This window comes from Copadichromis virginalis, linkage group LG2 (assembly GCF_057382275.1).
Source record: "Copadichromis virginalis isolate Kocher_CV1m ecotype Utaka linkage group LG2, C_Virginalis_male_GT1.1, whole genome shotgun sequence".
Lineage (NCBI taxonomy): Eukaryota > Metazoa > Chordata > Actinopteri > Cichliformes > Cichlidae > Copadichromis > Copadichromis virginalis.
The window spans coordinates 22296308-22319595 of NC_140619.1; the positions used below are offsets into that span (position 1 = coordinate 22296308).

Below are 23288 nucleotides of genomic sequence, written 5' to 3' on the forward strand. Positions count from 1 at the left end.
ACACACACCAACCCCCCTCCCGCCCCCTCTCAGAAAACAAATTCGGGATCCAAGCATGCCACAACAGCAGCTAGGTATCCGCCTATCCTCCCCCAAAGTCACCGCAGGCGCAGCAGCAGGCTTCCCCCGTCCGAGAGAGCACGGAGACTCCACCGAGTGATGCCACTACTGCAGCAAGAAAAGCACCCAGCAACCGCGCATACTGTCGACGCCTGCCGGAGGACCCGACACCACAATCTCGGCCCTTGACAGAAGAGAGAGCCCCCCCTTTCCCCAAACCCCTTCGGCTCTGTTCCCGTCCCGACTCCAGGATGTCCGACTGCAACGCAAGTCCCACCGACCGGGTGATCAAATGTAGGCATGTCAAACCCTGCACGGCCAGTGAGAGCTCCTCTGTGCCAATAATCTGCTGTAACTCATCGTTATTTTTTAGTTTGTTTTGTTTGTTTGTTTTTTTTAATTTAATTTTATTCTGTTTGCATCCCTGCCGTTGCACCACTGTCTCTTATTCGCACGTGTTTTGCTCATCATTTATTATGACTATCATTATGGTTCTTTTTCCATAGCACCTAATTATTACAATAAAAACAGCATATTTTGGCTGGCGTGTCAGCATGCATGTGCCTCTGAACCATTCAGGGGAGGGAGGTGGTGATGGAGGGGGGGAGTAAAGGGGGTGGGGGTATCCAGCACGGTAAGCCATAATCAGGGTCTTCCCTCGTTATTCTATTAGAATTCACCCCCTCACCGTGGCATTACCCCCTTTCTAACTGAGGGGGGTGGAGAGGGGGGGGGGGGGTGTCTCTTCCTCTATGTATAGCCAAAGCGTTTGCGCGACACCCCTGTGCTGCATGAGCTCCATACGCGTTCCACTCCTAGCGGTGGCTTCGCGTTACTGAATAATACCCCACAGAGGCACAGCCGGGAGAGTGATAAGAGGTAAAAGCAGGGAGGGAGATGAGCATCTTGTTCCAATGAAACATCAAGCGGTGTGACGATGACAGCGAAAGGCAGACATAAAGGTAAATAAATGTCGAGCGTACGACCCGCGATAGCCACCGTTCCGTGCTTCTGCTGTGGATGTGGGCATAGTGTCACGGGATGATGTTGCATGTATGCAACGGTGTAAGAAGAACGCGGGGGGTGAGGGGGGGTAGGATGCTGCTTGAAGGGGGCTCGCCATTCGGAAGGGGCTTTTTTCTTTTTCTTTTTTAGCTTTCTGTCATCGATGCTTGTGTGCTGCATATCTGACTGCACGTGATGCCTTCTCTGTGTTAGATGTGCCGAACTGTCCGTCCATATGTTGGCCTACATTATCTTCTATTTGTTTGTAAATCAAATCCGAGTCAAAATCAGATTATTGATTGGAACAGCAGGTAGGCGGACAACTTTGCCAGGCCGAGTGCGCACCGTCATCCCCCCTGTGAGTTTGGCGTACCGGCCGCTGATGTGTGTGCTTGTAACGTCTTGTAACGTTTAACCACCGGTGACCATGACATGGCTCGACCAGCTGTTGTAAACCCACGTTTTTATTAGTAGTATCGTTATTATCATTTTCAAACACGGCCCTGAGTGTCAGTGGGTGATTCTGCTAATCCCGTGCGTATCTTATTTCCACGTCTCCGTTAAGGTCTCCCTGGCTTCCCCCCCACCTCCCTTCCACCCACCCATCCTCCTCTTGTTTCTCTTGAGTGTCAAATGAGAGACAAAATGGAGTTTATGGATGCCGAGCCGCGTATCCGACCCCCATCGCCCGATGAGTATGATGCACAACGCTCTAATGGTGTTGTTGCATCATTAGATTGTGGAATATTTGATGTGTTTTGAGTCTCTCCTTTTCCCCTTTTTTTGTTTGCTTTATGCGCGGGCGGCTATATGAGGAGGAGGGGGAGGCGAGGAGGGTCTCTTGCTTGGGTTGTGATCCGTGTGAGCTTGCACAGATTGTCGTGCTTATCGGGTCACAACGAGGCTGGGCATGGCAGCGATGCTTCCACGCACGCAGCCTGTCACATGCGACGATGCCCTCTCTGTCTCTCCCACTGGCTCCCCTTAATAAACTCGCAAGGTCTCTCTGCCGGAAGAAGAGGAGCTGACAGCTGGATGCGTCGCTCGGGCATGCCCCGGTATTCCGTGGTGCGTCGTGCTCAGAAGGGGGGGGGGGGGGGGTGAGAGCTCTTGCAGATTTTTGCACGTAGGAATTTAGGGCTGCGTGTGCATATGTCTGTGCTGCACCTCTGTGGAAAAACTACATGGATGCAGCTGTGCAGGGAAACCTGGATCCTCTCTGACTGCCGCATCCATCCATTAATCCCATCAGCCCTCACCCTCAAGTTACCAGCTCCCCTCCACATGTGCAGAAGCCACATATCATTTTATATTCGCAGCTCTGCTTTGCATGTGTGTTGTAATGCAGTTAGGTCAACTGAGCTCTTTTGCCAGCAGCGGAATTATCTACATCTTCGTGCATCATCCATCTCACAGACCAACACACACTCATATGCATCTTCTGTCATAAACACACCGATCCATCAGCAAGGTGAGAATGCTGTAGAGTCAACAAAGCCACAGCAAGGATGGGAGCGTCGTCAAAGAGTGGGCATTTCTGGCAGATGGACTGTGCCCGGTAGTTCCCCACATTATAGATTTTTAGCAATGTTCAGCAGAGAGCATTGCACAGACATGGAACCAAAGGACGGAGGCATAAAGAGAGGAATGGACAAAGAGGCAGAGAGTGTGGGGGCGAGGTGAGGAAGAGAGGGAATGAGAAAATGTGACAAGGCCACGGAGGAGGTGAAGTAGCTGGGGTGAGAGAAGGAGGCACAGAGGGACACACAGAGAGAGAAAGGAAGGAGTAGTATTTCACACTGTTGAGTAGCAGAGCATCATCCTAATGGACTTTGCACACTCTTTGATTACTTAACCAACCCAATGCCCTCTCTGTGCATTTGTATGTATGCGTGGGTGTGTCTGTCACAAAAGGCTTATATTTGAATTGCATGTAATGCACACTATTTGAAGACAACACATGTTGAGAGTTTTGCAGAAACCCCTCTGTATGTACAGTAGAGCCATGTTGATGCTATTATAGTTTCAGCAGCATAATTTAGAAACTGTTGTCTCCTCTAGTGGTCACTGGTGACACAGGACAGTCTTATACCCACGAGTCAGTAGCTAGCAATCTTAAATATTCAAAATTTGAACTTTCATCTGTAAGTAGACCACTGACTTAATGCTATCATCAAATACTGCACTGAAATCATAGCTGCTGGGTGACGGTACGGACAGTGAGCTCATTCTTTGTGATGCTGGCTGTATTCTGGGGGGAGTTGTGAGGCTACAGAATGAATTGGAGACCCTTTAAGATGCCTCAAATGTAAAAAAAAAAAAACACAAAACAAAAAACCTTTGCACAATAGGTTGGTACAATAGCTCAATAAAAATCGACAAGCTGGGCACCATTAAAGCACACAAGTGGTGCTAAAAAGCTTTCATGGGCACCAAGAGCAGATATATGTATAAAATGTGTAACAGTGTGTATTTTACCAAAGAAAGGGTTTAAAAAAGTGTAGCATGCTGCTAGGCTAACGCTTGGTTTAACAACACAAGAACAAAAAATAATGTACCTTTATGTGTAATGCTAAGTGCAGTGCTTCTGTTTTATTGATGCTTTTTTTATGGCAGAATTAATATAATTAGCCTGATGACTCCTATTTATTATTGGTCAGCTAGTTTCAGGGCTCTGGTGTTGAGCGTGCTGGCTCACTTTCAGGGCTGACTGTGACACTTGTAGCTTAGAGCGCACCTGTTGAGAAAAATAGCCATTGGTGTTGTGGTTTGAACTGGAATCAGCAGCTAATGCTGTGAGAAAAAACAACATTAGTACCAAGTACCATGCAAACTTAAATGACCCTCATGTTTTCCCCCATTTCATCCAAACACCCCAAATATCTAGTCGTTGTGTGCTGAAAACAGCCCATCAGAACACAAATTAAAACACAAATACCCCTGAATGTGACTCTGCTGGGCTTTCGGTATCCTGCAGTCTGACAGCCCTTACTCATGGTGGATATTTTGGCTTGTCAAACACAGGGTGTGACTAATAAGATTAATCATGGCTATGTTTCATTTAAATGTCCCAGTGTCAGTGTCCTGGTAGCGTGCACTCTGCTGGCTCAGCTGAGTGAAACGGGGCCATCATTATTACAGATAGTTACAACTTTTCTCCTGAAGACAAGTTGAGGTGAATGATGTGAAAAGGTCTGCACCACTAGAGTAGTGACAGAAGAGAAAAATCAACACTTTCCTGTCACCGACCGTCCCAAGCGTACGTAATAACACTGCAAACTCAGTGGATGATACTGTTGTTGTGTCATTACATCTTTTTTAGCTCAGTTGTTACAGTTGTTACTTCCGCTCTGGGTCATGATTTACTCAGGATACTGTGCTAATATGCTAGGATGCATGCTGGCAGATCATACAGGGCAGGCCTTATTATTATTATCATTTTGCTGTCTAATATCTGGTCATATTTAAGGTAAAGAAAATATCATGTGCTGAACTGCATCCTCGCACTGGTTCAAAGTGCAAAGGTCAAATATGCCTGTTATAGCTCATGACCTTTTGAACAAATCACTACATTTTTGAAGAGTACTCGCCAAAGCTGAGTGATCCAATATGCTCACATGCATATATGCATTCATACATGCATAAACCACACACAAACACACTCAAACTCACTTGCACACACACCACATCACCTCTAGCAAGGTTTGGGGCAAAGTTGGCATATTTCCTTTTGGTGTAACATACAATCCCATTCCTCTATGTGAAATGTGCGTGTGTGTCTGTGTGTGTGTGTCGGATTGTGGCATCACTGTTGTGAGCCAGGGGTCCTACCTTGACAGGTCTGTGTTTGCCCTGTGGGGAGGGTGGCAGGGCAAAGGCTATTTATAGAGGAGGTACTCCAGAGAGAGAGAGGGAGAGAGGGATTGTCTAATGAGGACAGGCTGTTAGGGGATGGGCCGTTGTTTCAGTGTGTGTGTGTGTGTGTGTGTGTGTGTGTGTGTGTGTGTGTGTACACAGATGGTCCATCATGTGTGAACTGTGCATTAATTGAACAACTTCAAACGTATCTTTAGCTGTCCCCCCCCCACCACCTCCACCACCTTCAAAGACCCACGAATCCATGTTTCCTGATCTGGGTCAAAGATGGTAGAAACACACACGCACGCACGCACGCACGCACACACATGTGAACAGATGCATCTCTCTCATACACCCCAATTTTTTCACTCCCTCTCTCTCTTTGCTGCTCTCATTCTTTAACCCCCCCCCCCCCCCCCCCCCCCCCCCCCGGTTTCTTACACCTTCATTTATTCATGTACAGACAGTAGACAGTAGGATTGAAACGATCCTGGGAGCTGTGTGTGTGTGTGTGTGTGCGATCACTTTAGATGAGGTCCTGGAGAGGGCAACACATCTAACATACAAACACGTACATATACAGGCGTGCAATCAGCTGTGTTTGATGTCACTGGATGAGCATCAGACGGTTACAGTCTGGGGAGGCTCAGCATTGCACAGTAATGAGTTCATTCATAGCCTGCACGTAACACGTATATGCTGCTCTAATTATTGTGGATACAGCATTTTCACCTTGTCTTCGTATTAACTGGCTGCTTCCAAAAACAATTTGCTTCTCGCCTCGGTGATCTGACGCCCGGCCGATTAGGAGGCACGAGTTTGTTTTGTTTTATACCTCTTTAGTCATATTTTACAACATTTGGAGGAAAGACACAAACGAGGACAGATGGATCATGGGTGCCTTCTACCGTCATTTCTGCAATCTGTCTGTTCTCGCTTGCTGTCACTTCCTGCATCCTGCACCAGCCTGTCTGATCATGAATGGTGTCCCTGTGTTATTAAAACTGATGAAATAGTTCCCCGTAATTGACTTTAGCCATTAGGGACGATGCACACAAAACAATAGGATTCCGATCAGATTCTGCTCCAGTTAGGCTATTAGGCCAGCCCAAACAAATCTAGGAGATTTGGTTGACAGCTATGTCATAGATTTTTCTCTCAGGCTCCCCCTCAGTGCTCTGCAATGGGGAGATTTTTGGCTGAGCTGGCAGCTCTGGCGCCTAATAAATTCCACACTGGGGAGTTCAGCTGTGGAGAGTGGGCCAGAAGACGAAAACAGTACAAAGTGCATGAGGAAAAAAAGACGGAAAAGCTTTCACCTATTTGCTCATCTCGCGCCGTTCGGTCCGTCTCACCTCACACGCACGCTATGCATCACGCGAAGTGGACAGTTTTGGATGAATAACTTTTTCTTTTTTCACTCCACTCCAGAAAGTGGAGTTCACTGTATTTGTCATCTGTACTCAGACAGGGGACAGCTCAGACTGTACTTTCTGGAAGGAAAGTTCCCTCCCAAGGTTGAAACACTTGGCAGCATCACAAAGTGTTAAAATGCCTTAGAGCAGCATTTGGGAGAAATACTGCCAGCCGCCACTTCACTGAGGAAGTGTGGCCGCTGTGGTCTGAGCTCATGCGGACGTTAGAGACACACCATCTTTACTATGCCGATATCTGTGTGTGAGACGCTATTTTACTCAGTATTTCGTTGATGTATTCCTAATGACAACACACATTACATTAATATTAATGTGCCGGTTGTACCCAGCTGCCTGATATTTAACAGCAGGGCTTTTCCAAAGATGTTCGGAAGCCAAACTATTTAGACCTTCACACTGCTGAGAACTGAGAAAAATAGGAAATCATTAAAAGCATCCTACTTCATAGTTTGTTAGAGTGTGCCAGATTAGAGGCGCCAGGGGTAGCACATTTCTGTAATCAACATTTGTCTGTAGTCGTCTTAAATTCTGATATTAATCAAGCAGTTATCTTACTTGTGTTACATAATTTACTCAAGTCTTCCAGAAAAACGCGGGATATAAAAACAGTCATCTGACCTCAGGTGTCCTCCTTATAAGTATAAAGGCTTGCGCTGATGTTTGGGCATACATGGGCTTCATGTCATACTGCCACGATGCATTTATGTGCCAGTGCATGACAGGTGATGTTACCGTGAAAGGTTCATGATTAACTGATTAAGTACAGTTTTTTTGACACTGCACAGTATCCATTAGCAATTGACTAGGACGTCCTCAGTTTTAGTATTAAAGTTAAGACATATGCTTCGATTCTACATCCTGAAATGATTGATTTAGCCTAGCTTATTGTTTATCCCAGTCAATGTGATGCCATCAGAGTGCTTCGTAAGAGCTACTCTTATTGATAACGCTTTCCTTCTTTCTGTATATTACAGTATTCATCCATCCTATTTTATGTAAACAGCTTTAGCATTGTGCAAAGATTTTAGTCACTTTAGATGTGCAGACTCTTAAAGCCTCTCAGCCACACAGGCCTACAGACCAGTTGGGAAGCCCCTGGCAACCTGTGGTCACGAGGAAAAAACGTGTGTTCCCTGATCGGTTAGTGATTGTTGCTGACTGCTGCTAGGTGAACTCAGTTGTAAAGAGGGTGTTGCACCAAAAACCTCCTTGTTGTTGCTTTGTTTGCTAGCAGGTTGGCACGGTTTAGTTAGCTTATTATGATCTCCATTAACTACAGCAGTGCTGCAGCTATTCTTCCTGGGGTTCATCCAAGCAACACACTCTGACAGTGCATTACAAGAACTTACACAGAGTCTGTGTCTGCATGGAAAACACAGACTTGTCTGCAAACACTCACCATTTATTTTCTGAGTTGTAGTGAAACTGGAAAAAGGTGAATGGCAACCTATTTGCGTTGCACTAGTCAAAGTTGGTGAGTAGTCAGCAAGTATTTGCTTACTAGTCGGCGTCTTTCGTGCAAACTATGGGTGACAGCAGCAGTCTACTAGAGCCCAAGGCAATCACATGGAGGTTTCTGGTGCTCCACCATGTACTTCTTTGTAATCAATTTCATTTACCACTAACAACTCGCTAACCAGTTGCAGAATACACACTTCCCTAGTGACTAGTGGTTACCAGTCTCTAGGCTTGCATGAATGGAGATTTAACAATTGGTTTCATCGTGACTGCCCGCAACCTCCAGCAACCATTCACAAGTGATTGGGGAATACGACCAGTGGCTGCCAGATGGCTCTTTGCCATTGTTTCTCTGGCTGAGGCCTTCATCTTCACACCAAACAGTCTCACAACAGTTCAAGAAATAGTCATGAAGTGCAGTTATTTGTACTCTTGGAGACAAATTTTCTCTCTTTTGTGTACAAGCACAGAAGCAGTTCCTGCGACACATGGTGGGGAGGTTAGTGAACTACTAAATTTTATCTGTTGATTTGTCTCTATGGAAACACAGTAAAGCGCTTTTAAATTTATAGAGCAGTTGGAGGGTTGGTGGAAGCAAGTCACGTGCCACTCACACAAGAGACTGCGTTTCCAGTCCCATATGGAACTGATGACTTTCAAACTTTTATCCTCAAGTTGTGTTTAAATTCGCTGGCTGCCATTGCTTTCAGTTACTGTTTAGGTTGGCACCAGGGTCAGAAAAAGGATCATGTTTGGGGTAAAACATAAAGATTTTCAATTTTTTTTTAACTTCAAGAAATGCAATAGCAACAAAGGTGAGCTGACTGTAAATCAAAGTAAGCACAGTTTCTTTCCATTTACACGTTTGACTATTTAAAGTTTTGCCATGACATCGGAACCATAACACACAGTCAGAGCTGAAGGCATGAATTCTTTTATTTTAAATTGGTATTTGTGTTCGTCCATTGTACCTGAGGTAGTTTAAAGCTAATTTGCGTCTGCATTCCCTTGGCAGGTTACAAAAATGTTGCATAATAATAACTTGGTATGAAAGACCAAGTAAAACCATGAGGTGAGCATTTTAACAATAAATGCTAACACAAGCATTGTTGACTAAATTTAGCCAAAATTAATTTAAGAGTTTCCTGGGCTTTGTGGCTGAGGTGCTTGTCTTCAGAAAAAAGACGGTAAATCGCTGCTCCTCGTGGTCTCTGGTGAGAGTAGATAGGCCAGTTGCAATACACCACTTGAAATTATTCTGCGTATTGAACCTTCAGCACAAGATGTGACACAGAAATTTGTGGTCTTTTCTTGTCATCGCCATCAAATGACACATAATGAGCCTTTGTTAGGAACAAAAACATAATTTTCTCACACAGACTTGGAAAAATAATTTCCACCCCCGAAGTCCCTCCGGCAGGTAGCACAGTCAGCGTCATGTATGTGAGGGTCAAGCAGGGTTACAGAACATTCAGTTTAGCCGTTAATATTTAATTCGATGTCCTTCGGGATGAAATGGTTAATAATGAAAAGCTCAGCTGACAATGGACTAACTTGGAATTTAACTCAACCCTGAACTCCACTGGGCTTCAACATTTTTTGTTTTGCTTCCTGTATATTAAGAGTTCAAACTTTGAGTACCTAAAAAAATAATGCTCAAAATCTACTATGGGCTTTATATAAAAGATGGATGTAGATATTTTTGAGCCCAGAGTTTAGCACTATGGCCCCTTAGAGTGGCCAAGCTGTAACCAATTCCTCTCTGAAGTCAAACATTTTAAAATGGGACTGTTACTTTTTGTGTAAAATCTGTAGATTATGTACTACTAACAACATGAACATTATTCATCTTTGCATCCCAGCATATATTTTACCGTTGAATAGCCCTCGGGTGGCGGTCCTTTTTCAACGTCTACTCATGGTTGAAAGTTAGTTCCATACCGAAAGTGGGAATGGCGCTGGTTCCAGGAGCTTCTTGAACATTGCCTGGATGCCAAGAGGCAGCAAGTGTTGAAGAATATTTGTTTTACCATCTCTTTATTGTTCAAAATGCACAAAATGTTCTCCGTAGAAAGGATGAAGAAGAAAAAAAAGACACCTGTACAGTGACCTCAGGCTTTCAGGCCATTTCTTGTCCTGCTGAGCTATACATCTTCATCCTTGAATAGTAAAATCTCTGAGTCTGATGCTGACATCAGAGATAGGGAGGTGAAGTCACCCACAATTTTGATCTAAATGGCCAGAATTTGCTTAAAAGTACTGTTTACATTTTTTAAAAAGGCACTGGTAATAGCAGTGTGAGCACATGCAGAAGATGTGTGGCTTTCTGTTTACCATTTACATACCATATTAGACGTCACTGACAAATGCATTTAATTGCCCTAAATGCATTAACCTGATTGTTATTCAGCCTTTGTAAAAGATCATGTGACTCGACCTCTATTCTCCTGGAAACAGCGTCATCGTTTGCACTTCAATGTTTGCCCAGTTTTTTGTCTTGTAGCGTGGGAGATGATGTCAGGGTTTCATCCGTGTTTGGTGGGATGTGACAACAACTAGTGTTAGCATTTAGCATGAAGCACCTCAGAGCTACTAGCATAGCATAAAATTCTAATGAAATAAAAGGGAAAAATGGTAGATGGACTGTTTCGTATGTACCGTTTTTCTACTCGACTTGACAGCTCAAATCACACTTTTTTCTATGTTTACTTTCTGTCAAACATTCAGACTCCCACAAATACATCGGCAGCAACTTGGGGTTAGTATCTTGCTCAAGGATACACTGGCATGCTCCCTCCCAACCTGTTCTCACTTGATCCACTTTCTTTGTTCAATAAGATCCAGTATAGACTCGTATAAGACGTATGCAAATGCATGAGCCAGACCTATAGGATGATCTGATGGTCGGACTCCTGCAATGGTGTAATATACTGTATATTATGAGTGTACAGTAAGTCTTAAATGCATTTCCTCTGCCTTAATGTTCTCCTCCAGGCTTGCAAATTCATATGCATACTGCAGAAAGCTTTCCATTGTTACAAGCAGAAAATTGCTCTGAGACAGAAAAGCTGTACGGGCATGTTTCTCAGATTTGTATCAGAATCACTTTATTAAATCCAAACAAGGTCTCTTCGTAATTTACATCTGTCTGTCTTTAACCTCTGCACGTGCGCTCAGAGCTATAAGATTGGACTCAAATCTCCTAGCATTCCTCTTGAACTGTACACTCATCAAACGGTTTGCCATTGCCTGTGCCGAACCTCTTCTCGCCTCTATTCCCCAACTACCAAGTATAGTTTTCCCAAGTATAGTTCCTTTCCCAAGCTGTGTGTCTCTGCTGCTCTCTTCACTCTCTCCTACCTGCCCTACTTTCACACTGCTCTCACAATTTACGAGTTTCACACTCCGTCCCTCTCACTTCTACCCTCCTCTCCCTCCTCAGGCTCTCTCGCTGTTACACACATGCACACTTGAGGCCTCAGTTTTACCTTCAACCAGAAATATACATCCACAAATTGAGTTCATGTGTGTGCTTGAGTTTTAAAAGAGTACCGCAGCCCTTCTAACACTGTGCTGGCAGCTTTTTGTAATGACATGTTCCAGCCCGAGTACATTTTGTAGCACAGCTCAGAACAGTGCGGTGCTATATGCCGGTACAGGACGGTACACTGAAGGAGGAGGTTTATCCACATACTGCCTGAGCCCTGTTGTTTCCTTTTATAAATAAATATAATGTCACACAAATACCAGCATGCATGAGTAATTCCTTTTTGGGCTTATGTTCTCTGACAGCCTGGGGTGCACAAGGCTTTTAAAATATTAATCGCTCCTAACTTGTAATGCAAAAATGGTTTTAACATGTAAGAACCGCTGTTCTCAATCGATGGAAAGCAGACCCTTCAGCTTGGCAGCCTGAAGTGTCCTGGGATGTCTCAGCATGCTCTCCTGTGTTGTGTTCAATCTTAAGGTGTGTAAAAGTGTCATGGGGATGCAGTAGCAGTTATCTAGCAGCAGCCTGAGGTGACTTTAGATATTCTGGAACATCTAAATATGAATCAGGTAGATCTTTGTGTGTGCCGGGAGGGTTAACGTATTCAGGGTGTGTTGAGTTTTCGGCGGAACAAAAATCTCAACGTCACCTCTTTCTCCATGTTGATTAACAGCCACAAATGCAGGCTTTGTCAGCAACTGTTCGTGCGTTAACAGACATATTTTGACTAAAGTCACATTGTAATATATTTTATTGCAACGGCTCATTTAGCATTGGCTAAATGACGCCGATGTCTCAGCAATGACTACATTAAACCCTGCTGACTGGCTCCGTGTTTTTGCTGAGCTGCTTATACTGTGAAGAAAGAATGAAAACGCGCGGTCACATTAAAATGTAACGACAGACATCAGCGTGGAACCTCGCGGAGGAGACTGTGGCCTGTTAGAGCAGAAAGAAGAGAGCGAAGGAGCAAGAGGGAGAGGCGAGCGAAAACAGAAAAAAACAGAGAAGGGACAAGAGGAGAGAGTGCAAAACAGAGACAAAGTGACAGTGTGTGTGTGTGTGTGTGTGTGTGTGTGTGTGTGTGTGTGTGTGTGCGTGCGCATTCAGAGCCAGGCCTAGATTTTAGCGTGTGATCTAGGCCATTATCTGTGTTAGCACTGGTGGGGCTCAAACAGGCTCTGTGGATCCTTCATAACAATACCTTTTATGAGCTTGTGTGTGTGTGTGTGTATGTGTGTGTGTGTGTGTGTGCGTGTGTGTGTGTGTGTGTGCACTGCCACTTATACACACTTGTGCAGTCGTGCATGTTAATGCCAGTGTGACATACATGATGTACAGATGCTCCTGCACCTCTGCCGGGTGCAGGAGCGTGCCACATAGTTTCTGCCTGTTTGCTAACAACAGGGCGTGTGTGCGCTTTTGTCAAGCGTGTCTTCATATATGTGTGCGTGTGTGTGTGTGTGTGTGTGTGTGTGTGTGCGCACGCCTTCTCACGTGCAGCTGTGTACTCTTGCTGTATCACCCTCATCGTCAGTCAACCCCCCTCTCCATTGGCACCCTGGGGGCCTTCATTATGTAAGAAAGACATTGCTGCAGAACAGAGGCAGCAGCCCTGATAACTGTGGCAGCCCCTACTTCAGTACAACCCGCTTAGGCCTCCATAACACACACACACACACACACACACACACACACACACACACACACACACACAACGCACACATGTACATACGCGCACACTGCAAGCCTGCAGCAGAGGTATGATCAGGATAATGGTGAGGATTGGGGCTTCTGACAACTGTGGGCAAGCTTGTTGAAGTGTACAGGAAATATCAATAAATCATTTTCTGCATTGTAATACACAATCTCCTCTTTCCGGCTTCTTTCTCCCTCTCCCTGCATAATTTAACTCCCTTCCTTCCATCTCATCCCCCGCACTTTCTCCATCATCTCCACATTTCCATCTCCAGCGGTCCCCTTCCCCCTGGCCCATCGGCTGACCATGAAGGAGGTGTTTGACGCGGAGGGCCGGCCGCGAGTGGACCTGCTCAAAGCTCACCTCACAAAGGAAGGCCGTCTCGAGGAAGCCGTGGCCCTGCGCATCATCGATGAGGGCGCCGCCATCCTGCGCCAGGAGCGCACTATGTTGGATATTGAGGCGCCAGTCACGGGTAAGGAAGGGATTCAACGCACCAATTAGGAGATGGTAGAAAACAGTTGGAAAGCTAACGCGCTTTCTTGCAAGAGTTAGCCGCGCAAAGCGGTTTCCCCGCACAGGGAAGCTGATCAGGTCTCCAACTTTATATGAGACTTCGTGAGTATTGCAAAGTCTCTCTAGAAGAAAGTGTCTGCACTGGGCAGCCATGTTGAAAGACCTATGGAAAAGAAATCATTGCATTTTTTAAACAGCTCTTTCCCCCTGAAAGTTATACTCATTGCTGTTGCAGGAGTCCCAGGGTTATCTTATAATGTCTCTTGACAGCACTAAACGTGTTCCTTATATTTTGCTTTTTAAATTTATTTTACTGGAGTAGACCCCAACTGCCACTCCCACATCTTAACTTTTATTTATATGTTGGGAAAACTGCATTCAACTAAGATAAAGTCCATCACATGATTGATGAAGAACCTGTAAATTTCAGACCACCAATCAAGTTAGTTACATCTCCCACACTGTCTTCCACGATATACTCTTTGGCCTATATTTATTTTGTTGGGCTCTGATCTTTCGTGTTACTCTGTAAAATAACCTGAAATGCACTGTTACATAATTACCAGTTAACAATATAAACCTTAAGCTACAGTCCCACACGCCTACACAAATCCCCAACCTATTGAGGAAACACATATGATCTTTTTTTTCTGTTTGTGCATTAACATAAAGCTTAAACACAAAGCAAAGATGAAAACCAGCACAAAGAGAATTTAAAGCGATTCCGAATCCTGACCGCTCATCCCAGCTTGTTACCTGCTGAAGTTCAGGCTCTGGGTCAGCATACACTCAGCTTTATCATAACTCTGGGTTCTTGGATAGTTTTGTGTTAGCATGCTATCTCTAGAAAGAGCAGTATATGTAGACTGGCACACGAACATGTGACATTACTGCATTACTGAAAATTAAATGTAGCTCGAATTGAAAGGTGTAGCGTCTTTATACCATGGCTATGGTAGGTAACCCTACTCACTGTGGCCTCCAGACTATCATAAGCCAAAAAAGGTGTTCTTTACTATCGTTCACCTGTTTTAAATTGCAAAATGTCTACGTTTTATTTATTAAAAGCATCTGCAAGTCACCCATTGAGCAAAGCGACATCAAAATTAAAAAAAAGGCTACTTGTTTGTTAAAATGCAGGCATGAGTGACAAGCAGAATAGATCAGACATTTCACAGTGAGGAGACAGATAGCAGCAGTCTCACGGAGAGGCAGAGAAATAGAGCTGTGGAGCAAAAAGGCATAAAGATCAGTAATTATGTATTAATCAGAATCCATTCATTGATTCATTAATCTGCCATATGTATCTGCCACCCTTTTAATATGAACTGTTGTTCGGTCGCACTTCACTGAGAGACCCAATTGGCGCAACAGCTCGCTCTGGCTTGGGTAATAGCTGCATGTATTCCCCTCCCAGGGAAATGGTAAGAACTGAGTAGGATGCGGAGGAGAAGCCGGGGATCGAAATCGAGGGAGAGCAAAATAGAAAGAAAGTTTCTGAGACAATGACAGAGATGACAGACAAGCGGCCAGGCAGACGCAGACACTGGCAACCTATTGACTCTGCCTGGCTCGTGTACCTATGTGTCTGTGCTTCTGCGTGCTGCATTTATGCAAATGCGAGCGGTGTGATAATTCTGTGTGGGCTTGTTGTGCCCACGCAGTGTGGGAACATCGCTCAGCTTTCACAGGTACAGATCCCCAGGGACAAGGACAGATAGATGGGCAGATGGAGAGACAGTCAATCATAAGCAGCTTAGTGCAGAGGTTCTCTAACCTGTTTGTTCCCAACGAGCAACATATTGATCCCGCTTTCCTGGTTCCACTTCACCAGAGTCTGACTCAGAAACACACAAAAATTTCCTGAGAGTGTGCCGTGATTGGAAATGACTGTTACATTTCACCATTCGCGCTGTCTTCTCTGCATCTTTCCCCTTTTCCTCTGGTAGAGTCGGACTCATCCAGAGGAAATATTCCTGTTTACCCTCAACTTTCTCAAGATGTTTGTCCAGCAAAATAGACTCACGTAGAAAGAGCTTTCACCAAAAATGCAATATAAAGGGGATACAAAGAATACTTCAGCACTTTGATGCCGTCTCAAAGTATGAGCTCTAAGACAGACAGACAGCTGGATGGCTAAAATCTGAACTGACAGGCTTTTAGGATGTCACACGAAGGCTTCTGGGAGAATACCGAGACAGCTCAGAGGAGGCAGGCAGGTACGGCTCAATTTCACTCATGACATTTCTCATTCCCAATTCCCAGTTCAAATTAAAGCAAATGCTTATAAGTAGTCACAAAAACAGACATTATCATGGCAAGCAGATGGAGAGACAGGCAGACGAAGGCGGTCAGACAGATGCAAAATGGCCATCGTAAAATGGCTGCAGAGGGGAACTATGACATCAACTAAAAGTGAAAGGAGAGACCAGACAGATGGCGAGGGAGGCGGATGGTAAGATGTATGCTGGCAGATCGTACGGGCAGACAGTCCTGAAGTCGTTCAAAATGTGAAGTCTTCAGCATGTGCAGCCTGATTTACTCCTGGAAGCAACTTGTAACAATTCAAAAGAGAAAGCTCACAAAAGCTTGCATACAATAAGATGATGCAAAGGTCAATCAAGAAAGCCAGATACAAACAAATCGGATTTACCCTGAACGTGATTGCACGTCGTCATGAATACATAAAATCCAGCATCGGGTGCGAAATTATAAGCTAATTATTATAAGCTAATTATTATAATTATTATAATTATAAGCTAATCCTCGCTATCTTGGTTAGTAAGGTGTGTTTAACTGATGTAAAAAAAACTGAACACAGAATTCTCAAGTCTGTTAATACAAATAACTCACAGTAACATATTCTCCCCAAGACAAGAACTAACAGACTTAAAAACTCCTTTGTCCCACACGCCATCAAACTGTTTAACTCCTCTCTGGAGGGGAGAGGGAGGGGAAACAGGAGGACAAAGGAGGGGGGAACAACTAAGCTGTAGTGCCTCTTCACCTCACTGTACAATACCTTTTGTGCAATACTTTTGTAAATAGTCAACAGTGCAATAGACCTCAATACTCGAAATGTGCAATTCATTCACTTGTATTTTTATTTTTTATTCCTATTTATTCTATTTATCCCCTTCGTATATTTTATTTATATTGTCTCTGTATTTATATGTGTGTGTGTGTGTGTGTGTGTGTGTGTGTACATATATATATATATATATATATATATATATATATATATATATATATATATATATATATATATATATATATATATATATATAATATTCTGTAACTCTGAAACTTCTGTCGGTGCTGTGCTTTTTGGAAATCGAATTTCCCAGAGGAACCCACCCGAGGGATTACTAAAGTTCTATCTAATCTAATCTAATCTAATCTAATTCTAGATTTGCTAGCCTATGATCCACTGGTGGGTGTATCCCACCTCCCCCTTATCGTAGCCCACTCCCCATGACCCGGAGTTGGATATGCAGTTAAGAAAATAGATCAAAAACTGGACAGATGCCCCAAAAAGCACAAAACTTCCAGCTCTGATTTCTGGTCTTTTTCAGGTAGTTTTTAAACAGACCTTGAAATGATCGAGTAGAATCTTTAAGGAGCTTTTAAAACACATTTTTGCTGTTTTTTCTATCCAAACAGATGAGTGGTGTTTCTAGATCAGCAGCCAGGACAGATATACCTCTGCAGATGCAAATCAGGCCATATGGAGCCACTGAAGCAAAGACGGTCCCATATTTTTGAGCTGAATTTGTTATGTGGGAGCTGAAAACTGCGGTGTTTATAATCCTGACACTGTTGTGTGCTGTTTCCACAGTGTGCGGAGATATCCACGGCCAGTTCTTCGACCTGATGAAGTTATTTGAAGTGGGAGGCTCTCCTGCGAACACGCGCTACCTCTTCCTAGGGGACTATGTGGACAGGGGGTACTTCAGTATTGAGGTGAGGAAGGATTGGGCACACTGTGTATACGTCTTATTTATAGTGCTGTGCATTCAGTTGGGAAAAAAACAACTATCCTTGTTGCTATGTATGCCAGATTAGTGTATGTGGTGTACATTGTATTGAAGTCTATTATGCACATTCCAGGGGCAAGGTGTATTTTGGTATTCAGTATTGCAGATGTACAAAAAGTACTTGAGATTAGCAGTGACACGATGCACTATATGTGTCTGACAAATGCACATATAAAGATGCAATTTAGAATTCGTGACCAGGGGGTCCTTGTTACTGAGATCAACTTCCATTCACTATGTGTTTCTACAGGACAGGCAACAATTTAAGGACAGCAAACGCTAACCAGAGTGTAGTTTGCTTCTTACTGTAAATATGCATGAAAGTTGGATGGAAACAGCACGGTATTCCAAGAGCTGTTTGAATATTTGATTCTTCAAAATGGATGAGGGCATCATAAAGAAATGTGTGATTACGTTATCCAGCAGAAATGTGGTACAGATGAGCAGACTGACTTGAATCCACAATATACAAGCGCGTGAATGTCTCAGCCTGTCAAGTCACCGTGGCATATGGGATATGTCGCTGACACGGAGTGAGTTTGGAGCAGAGGGAGCGATATTTAGGCCACCTTCCTAACACATCTGAAGGGCACATAAGGAGGAGACTAAATGTAGAACAGAGATGATGGTGTGTAAAGGTGAGAGAACATCCTCTGAGCCATTTGTAGGGTTTCCTAAGTGATAAGAGTAAAAAAGCCAACGTGATAAATAAACACACATCCTGCTGTACTCTAATGACCAAACTGTTCAGCCCCAAAATTTGAGCTTAACTTTGATTCTAGGCAATATGACATAGTTTCAGATTAATGCTGCACATACAAGACAGTTTTACAGTTTTTCCTACTGATGAAGACCACCCTAATGGCCATTCATAGCACAACAATGTAATTAAGTAATAGACCAAAAACTTAAATGACAGTAAAGTTCCTGTTTTTCACCGTATGCTCTAGAAATGAGAAGTTTTACTTTACAATTTAAGCCTGAAGAGTCCAGCCTGTTCTCACTCCCAATGCGTAATATACCGACGATTTGTCATGTCCCGAGGCATTCCATAGGAACGCGGAAGGTGACCTTCCACGTTCCTATGTTGCGCGCCAGATTGTGGATGAAATCGAATAGAATTACACTCCCGCGGTAACACATGTTTCAGCTGTGTATTCCAGCCCTGACCCTAATCATAACCTTATTCTTAACGTTAACCACCACCTTAATCGTGAAGTGTTTTCCAAAACGATTTATGCAAAATAGACGTACATGTGCAGATTTAAAACCAAACGGCTCTCATGTTTCCTAATTTTTCCGAACTCGTAATATAGGGACGTGTTGGGTGGTCAAAAGCGTAATATACCAACGATTTGTCACCTAGCGTAAAATGTTACGCTTTGGGAGTGAGAACGTGTTGGAAGAGTCATACAGACAGATTTCTTTCATTTACTATAGCAGCATTTAGAAAAACTATTGGAATTGTACTTCTTCTTATATCATGAGATTATTCTGAGATTAAATGTGTACTTAAACTTCTGTACATTGATTAAAAAGGGGAGTTTGCCTGGTCTGGCCCACTTCATATCAAAGTGGGCTGTTTATGGCCTGCGATGTAAAATTAATTTGACATCTGCACTCTTTGAAAATCGAAATGCTGTTGCAGTTGTGTACCTGCTGAACTCAATTTCTCATGTTTTCTCTTCTTTTGGTGAATATTTAGTGTGTGTTGTATCTGTGGTCACTGAAAATCCTCTACCCAAAGACGCTCTTTCTTCTCCGGGGGAACCATGAATGTAGACATCTGACAGAATATTTCACCTTCAAACAAGAATGTGAGTTGGCTTTTCGTTACACGGCCCATTTTTCTTTTATTTTGGGATTGGTTCTTCCGCTCCTTTCACCCTCCGATGTTAAGCAGTGCTTATTTAGTTTTGATTATTAGTGGTTTGAACAGATCTTGTAAATCTCAGCTGACTGGAGAACATATTTTCAGTTTGGTTACAAACTTGGCGAAAAAATTAGCATGCTAACTGGTTCAGGATCATACATTTACAACTTACACTGCTCAGTTTACAGCTAAGAGTTTATTTGTGCTTGAATAACACCTAAACATGGTTTTTAAAAAAGAGGAAAAATCAGTAATTAGTCAGTATTTCCTATAGCAGGTATCATGTTTTGTTGTATTTTCAAAGCCAGGCGTTATTAGCTAAAGGTAGCTAGCTAGCTTAGTTAGCAGGGTGCAGCTAAAGATAGCACAGAGATATATACCTGCTAATTATGTAACATATTAATATAATACAACAATACCACTTTCTGAACTCATCTCAGAGTTGATGGAAAGAATACTAATAAAAATAACACAAAACATGCCACGACTTTTTTTTCTGTCAAACTAGCTAATATAAAGAAAACCAACACCTTTTCAATTACACAATTTAGCTGAACACCTATAGCAGGTAGTTAATGGCTGTCTTCCTACATAATTAGCTTTAGGGAGCAGTTTTTTTGCAGCAGGCTGTAAATGTTTTTAACATGTGTATCTGCAGTTTTGCACGTTCAGGTTGTCTTAAGTTTGCAACCCTAAATGTAGCTTTCAGGATTGCTATTGTAGGTGAAAAGCTGATTAGCCCTTACACGTTATACACGACTGCTGAGAGAATGACACCATGTAACACGCGTGCAAATCGTGTTGAGCTGTGCTGTGCTTTAGGTGGCGAAGCTCTGATTGGATCCGCTTTATTCCATTACCTGATAGTTTCACCTATGGAGTTAAATATTTTCTGCTGGATCTCTTCTCATCCTCCCCCTCACCATCCTTACTTTTCTGCCACTGGCATGTTGTGTCCGCCCTCTCTTTCTCTCCCTCCATCCTTTTGCTCTCTCCCCCAGTGTCTCCCTCTGTCTCTCTGACTCCTCCGTCAGCGAGCTTCAGCCTCCTGTCCGAGAGTGGGTGATTAGCAGCAAATTAATTTGGCCCTTAATGATTGGCTCAGGGACTTACTCCTCTGTGTCTGATTGGCCAAGGGACGAGGAAGCTAATTTCCCTTGGTGCTCATGGCGAATAGTGGTCGCCCTCAATTACCATCTGCTATGTGTGTGTGTGTGTGTGTGTGTGTGCAGCACGAGAGCATGTACTGTGACTGCATGCGTGTGCAAGTGTCTTCATAAATGTTTGAGAGTGTGGAAGGAGCTGGTGGACTGGCAATAATGAGCCCTTGCTCTACACAAGGCAGATGGGGAGGTTGACAAACATACTCCTCGCTGTCACACACACACACACACACACACACACACACACACACACACACACACACACACACACACACACACACACAGAGGCTGGCTACTGTACGCTTGTACTCCACAAGACTGGCTTTGATTTGTGTACGTGTCGTTTCATGTCCTTACACTCTACCTTCTCTCTTCCCCAGTCATCTCCTCTCGTTCCTTCTTATAACCTCTCCTCCTTCTCCTGTCTCCTCCCATCAGTCTTTCTCCTTCTCTCTTTAGCGTTCTTCTTTTCTCGCCTCCCTCCTCCTCTGCTGTCTAAAAACCATCCTCTTCCTCTTCTTCTTCTTCTTCTTCTTTTCCAATCTCCTTTCAGCTATTTTTAATCCCGCGGTTTTGATTTTATGTCAGATGCATTGTTACGCCCATGTGTGAAATGTACTTTAAAAGATGCCGTGTCTTGGATGTTGTTATTGATATTGCTGCCAATTCAAAGGAGTTTTTAATACACACAGACACACATACAAAAAAGAAGAAAAAAAGTGACATGTCTATGCTGCTTTGTGTTTATATTTGGGTCATTATTTAAAATGCTGTAATAGTGAGATTTGTGTTTTATTTTATTTTTTTTGTCTGGTATCTCTGAAGTGGCATTTCTAAAACAAAATCCAACATCATCAGAGAGGAGAAAAACAGGTCATATGGGAGTGCTGGAGAAGAGCTGGCCCCATAAATTATTAACGCGTTGTGTGAAAATCCCACACGTTAGTGCCCTTGCACCCAAGTGAACCAAATGACGTGGTAACACTTTACGGGAAGGGTATTATCGTGAATTCATTCGTGATTTCATGCACGAAAAAGCGTCACTAATATGTGAAAAAAAAAACATGACTCATCAGGAAAGTGCATGAATTAACAGTATCTCATGCATGCCTTAATGCATGAACAATGCATTAATTAATACAACACCTAAGGTATTTCAGTCATCTTGATTCATGAGTTATTAACCGTGTGCACCGACAGACTTAAAAAGAAAACACTGAGCAGAGGCAGTGAGTGTGTGTTCACTGTCTCTGCTCAAATGTTCTAATCGTGGTTGACTAAGCAAAACGTCTTTATGACTTCGTCATGTTTGAGGGGCCTAAGGTAAAGTGGCGAGCTGGGTATTGCTTTATTAACATTGATGAATAACAAATGAAAGTTGAAGGAGATTTGTGAGCGGGAGACAAAGATAAAAGATGGTTAAAGCCACTTTTATGTCACCCATTGGTTTGTACACACTTTTTTGAAGGTTAACATTAGGTGGTGAAGACGTGGTGAAGACGTCATGGTTAAATAATTATTCTTGAAAATAATCAGAATTGGTCAGAATAGACATTCACTACCATTACTGCTTTTTTTGGTTATTAATTTATTGTTCTTTCTTTAAGGCACGCACACTGCAGTGTCATTCTTGGTCTGTTACACACAAACACAATTAAAGCTATTTACTGCACAAAGTAATGTATGATTTTATATATATGTACCATTACCACAGCGTGTTAGCAATCGTGTTTTTAGACTGATTCTGTCTGAAGCCTTCAGATTACTAACTTCTGTCCATGTAAAGGCTTGTTTGTTCTGCGTGCATCAGTCTCCCAGTGACAGGGACCGACTGTGCATTTGTAGCAATGGTGGCTATTCAAAGCATGTCAAAACACACTCAGGCGCTTCCTTTGTTTCAAGTCTTGAAATGTCTGTCTACTCCCCCAACCTGCAGGTAAGATCAAGTACTCAGAGCAGGTGTATGACTCCTGCATGGAGGCGTTTGATTGCCTGCCTCTGGCAGCCCTGATGAACCAGCAGTTCCTATGTGTGCATGGGGGGCTTTCACCAGAGATTCACACGCTGGACGACATCAAGAAGGTAAAATCAAAGACACACGAGCAGTTTTGAGTTATCACTGCTGTGATAACAAAACAATGATAACTTTTTTGACAAAAAGTGGTGTTTAATGACATTTTTTGTAGCTATGGGGTGAATGTTTTGTCTGTATACAGTAATATTTTTCACCTTATTTTACAGAATTTTCTATTTGTATTTATTTCTAAGTATTTGATAAGCAATGCTGACCATTGTGTAAATAAGGCATCAATCAGCTCTTAAAAAATAATGGTTAACTGTCTTTGAGAAGTACTAAAAAAAAAAAATTGCTGAAATGTAATGAAGAACTGAATCTGAATTCATTTTAAACCTTTTCCTGTTTAATCATTATGTAGTAATGCATAAAATGTATATAAAGTGATAAAACAGCCTTTTAAAAAACATTTGTAATAACTAAATTACAGAGCTGAAACCTACCAATCAGATTGAGAAAGTCTGGTTTGACAGTGTAGAAGTTGTCATATAGAAAAGCTTAAAGAAGCCAAAGCTAACTTCACGTATTGTTTACTAAAGGCCTACACAGAGCAAACAAAACAATGAAAAATAGAAAAAATATCCGTTTTGGTCATACCCTTTGTTATTCTGCATAACTA

General features: G+C 43.0%; 1 protein-coding gene across 2 annotated transcripts in view; it reads left to right on the forward strand.

Annotated features, from left to right (window-relative positions):
* Positions 1-23288, forward strand: part of LOC146717260 (protein phosphatase 3 catalytic subunit alpha-like) — a 35951-nt gene that overhangs the window by 194 nt on the left and 12469 nt on the right. For both annotated transcript variants that reach the window (XM_085473715.1, XM_085473724.1), the window contains exons 1-5: positions 1-354; positions 13281-13481; positions 17361-17485; positions 19265-19376; positions 22532-22677. The exon at positions 1-354 is cut by the window's left edge and continues 194 nt beyond it. In XM_085473715.1, coding sequence (XP_085329841.1) covers positions 312-354; positions 13281-13481; positions 17361-17485; positions 19265-19376; positions 22532-22677 — 627 coding nt within the window. In that variant the 5' untranslated portion in view covers positions 1-311. The remainder of the gene's footprint in view (positions 355-13280; positions 13482-17360; positions 17486-19264; positions 19377-22531; positions 22678-23288) is intronic.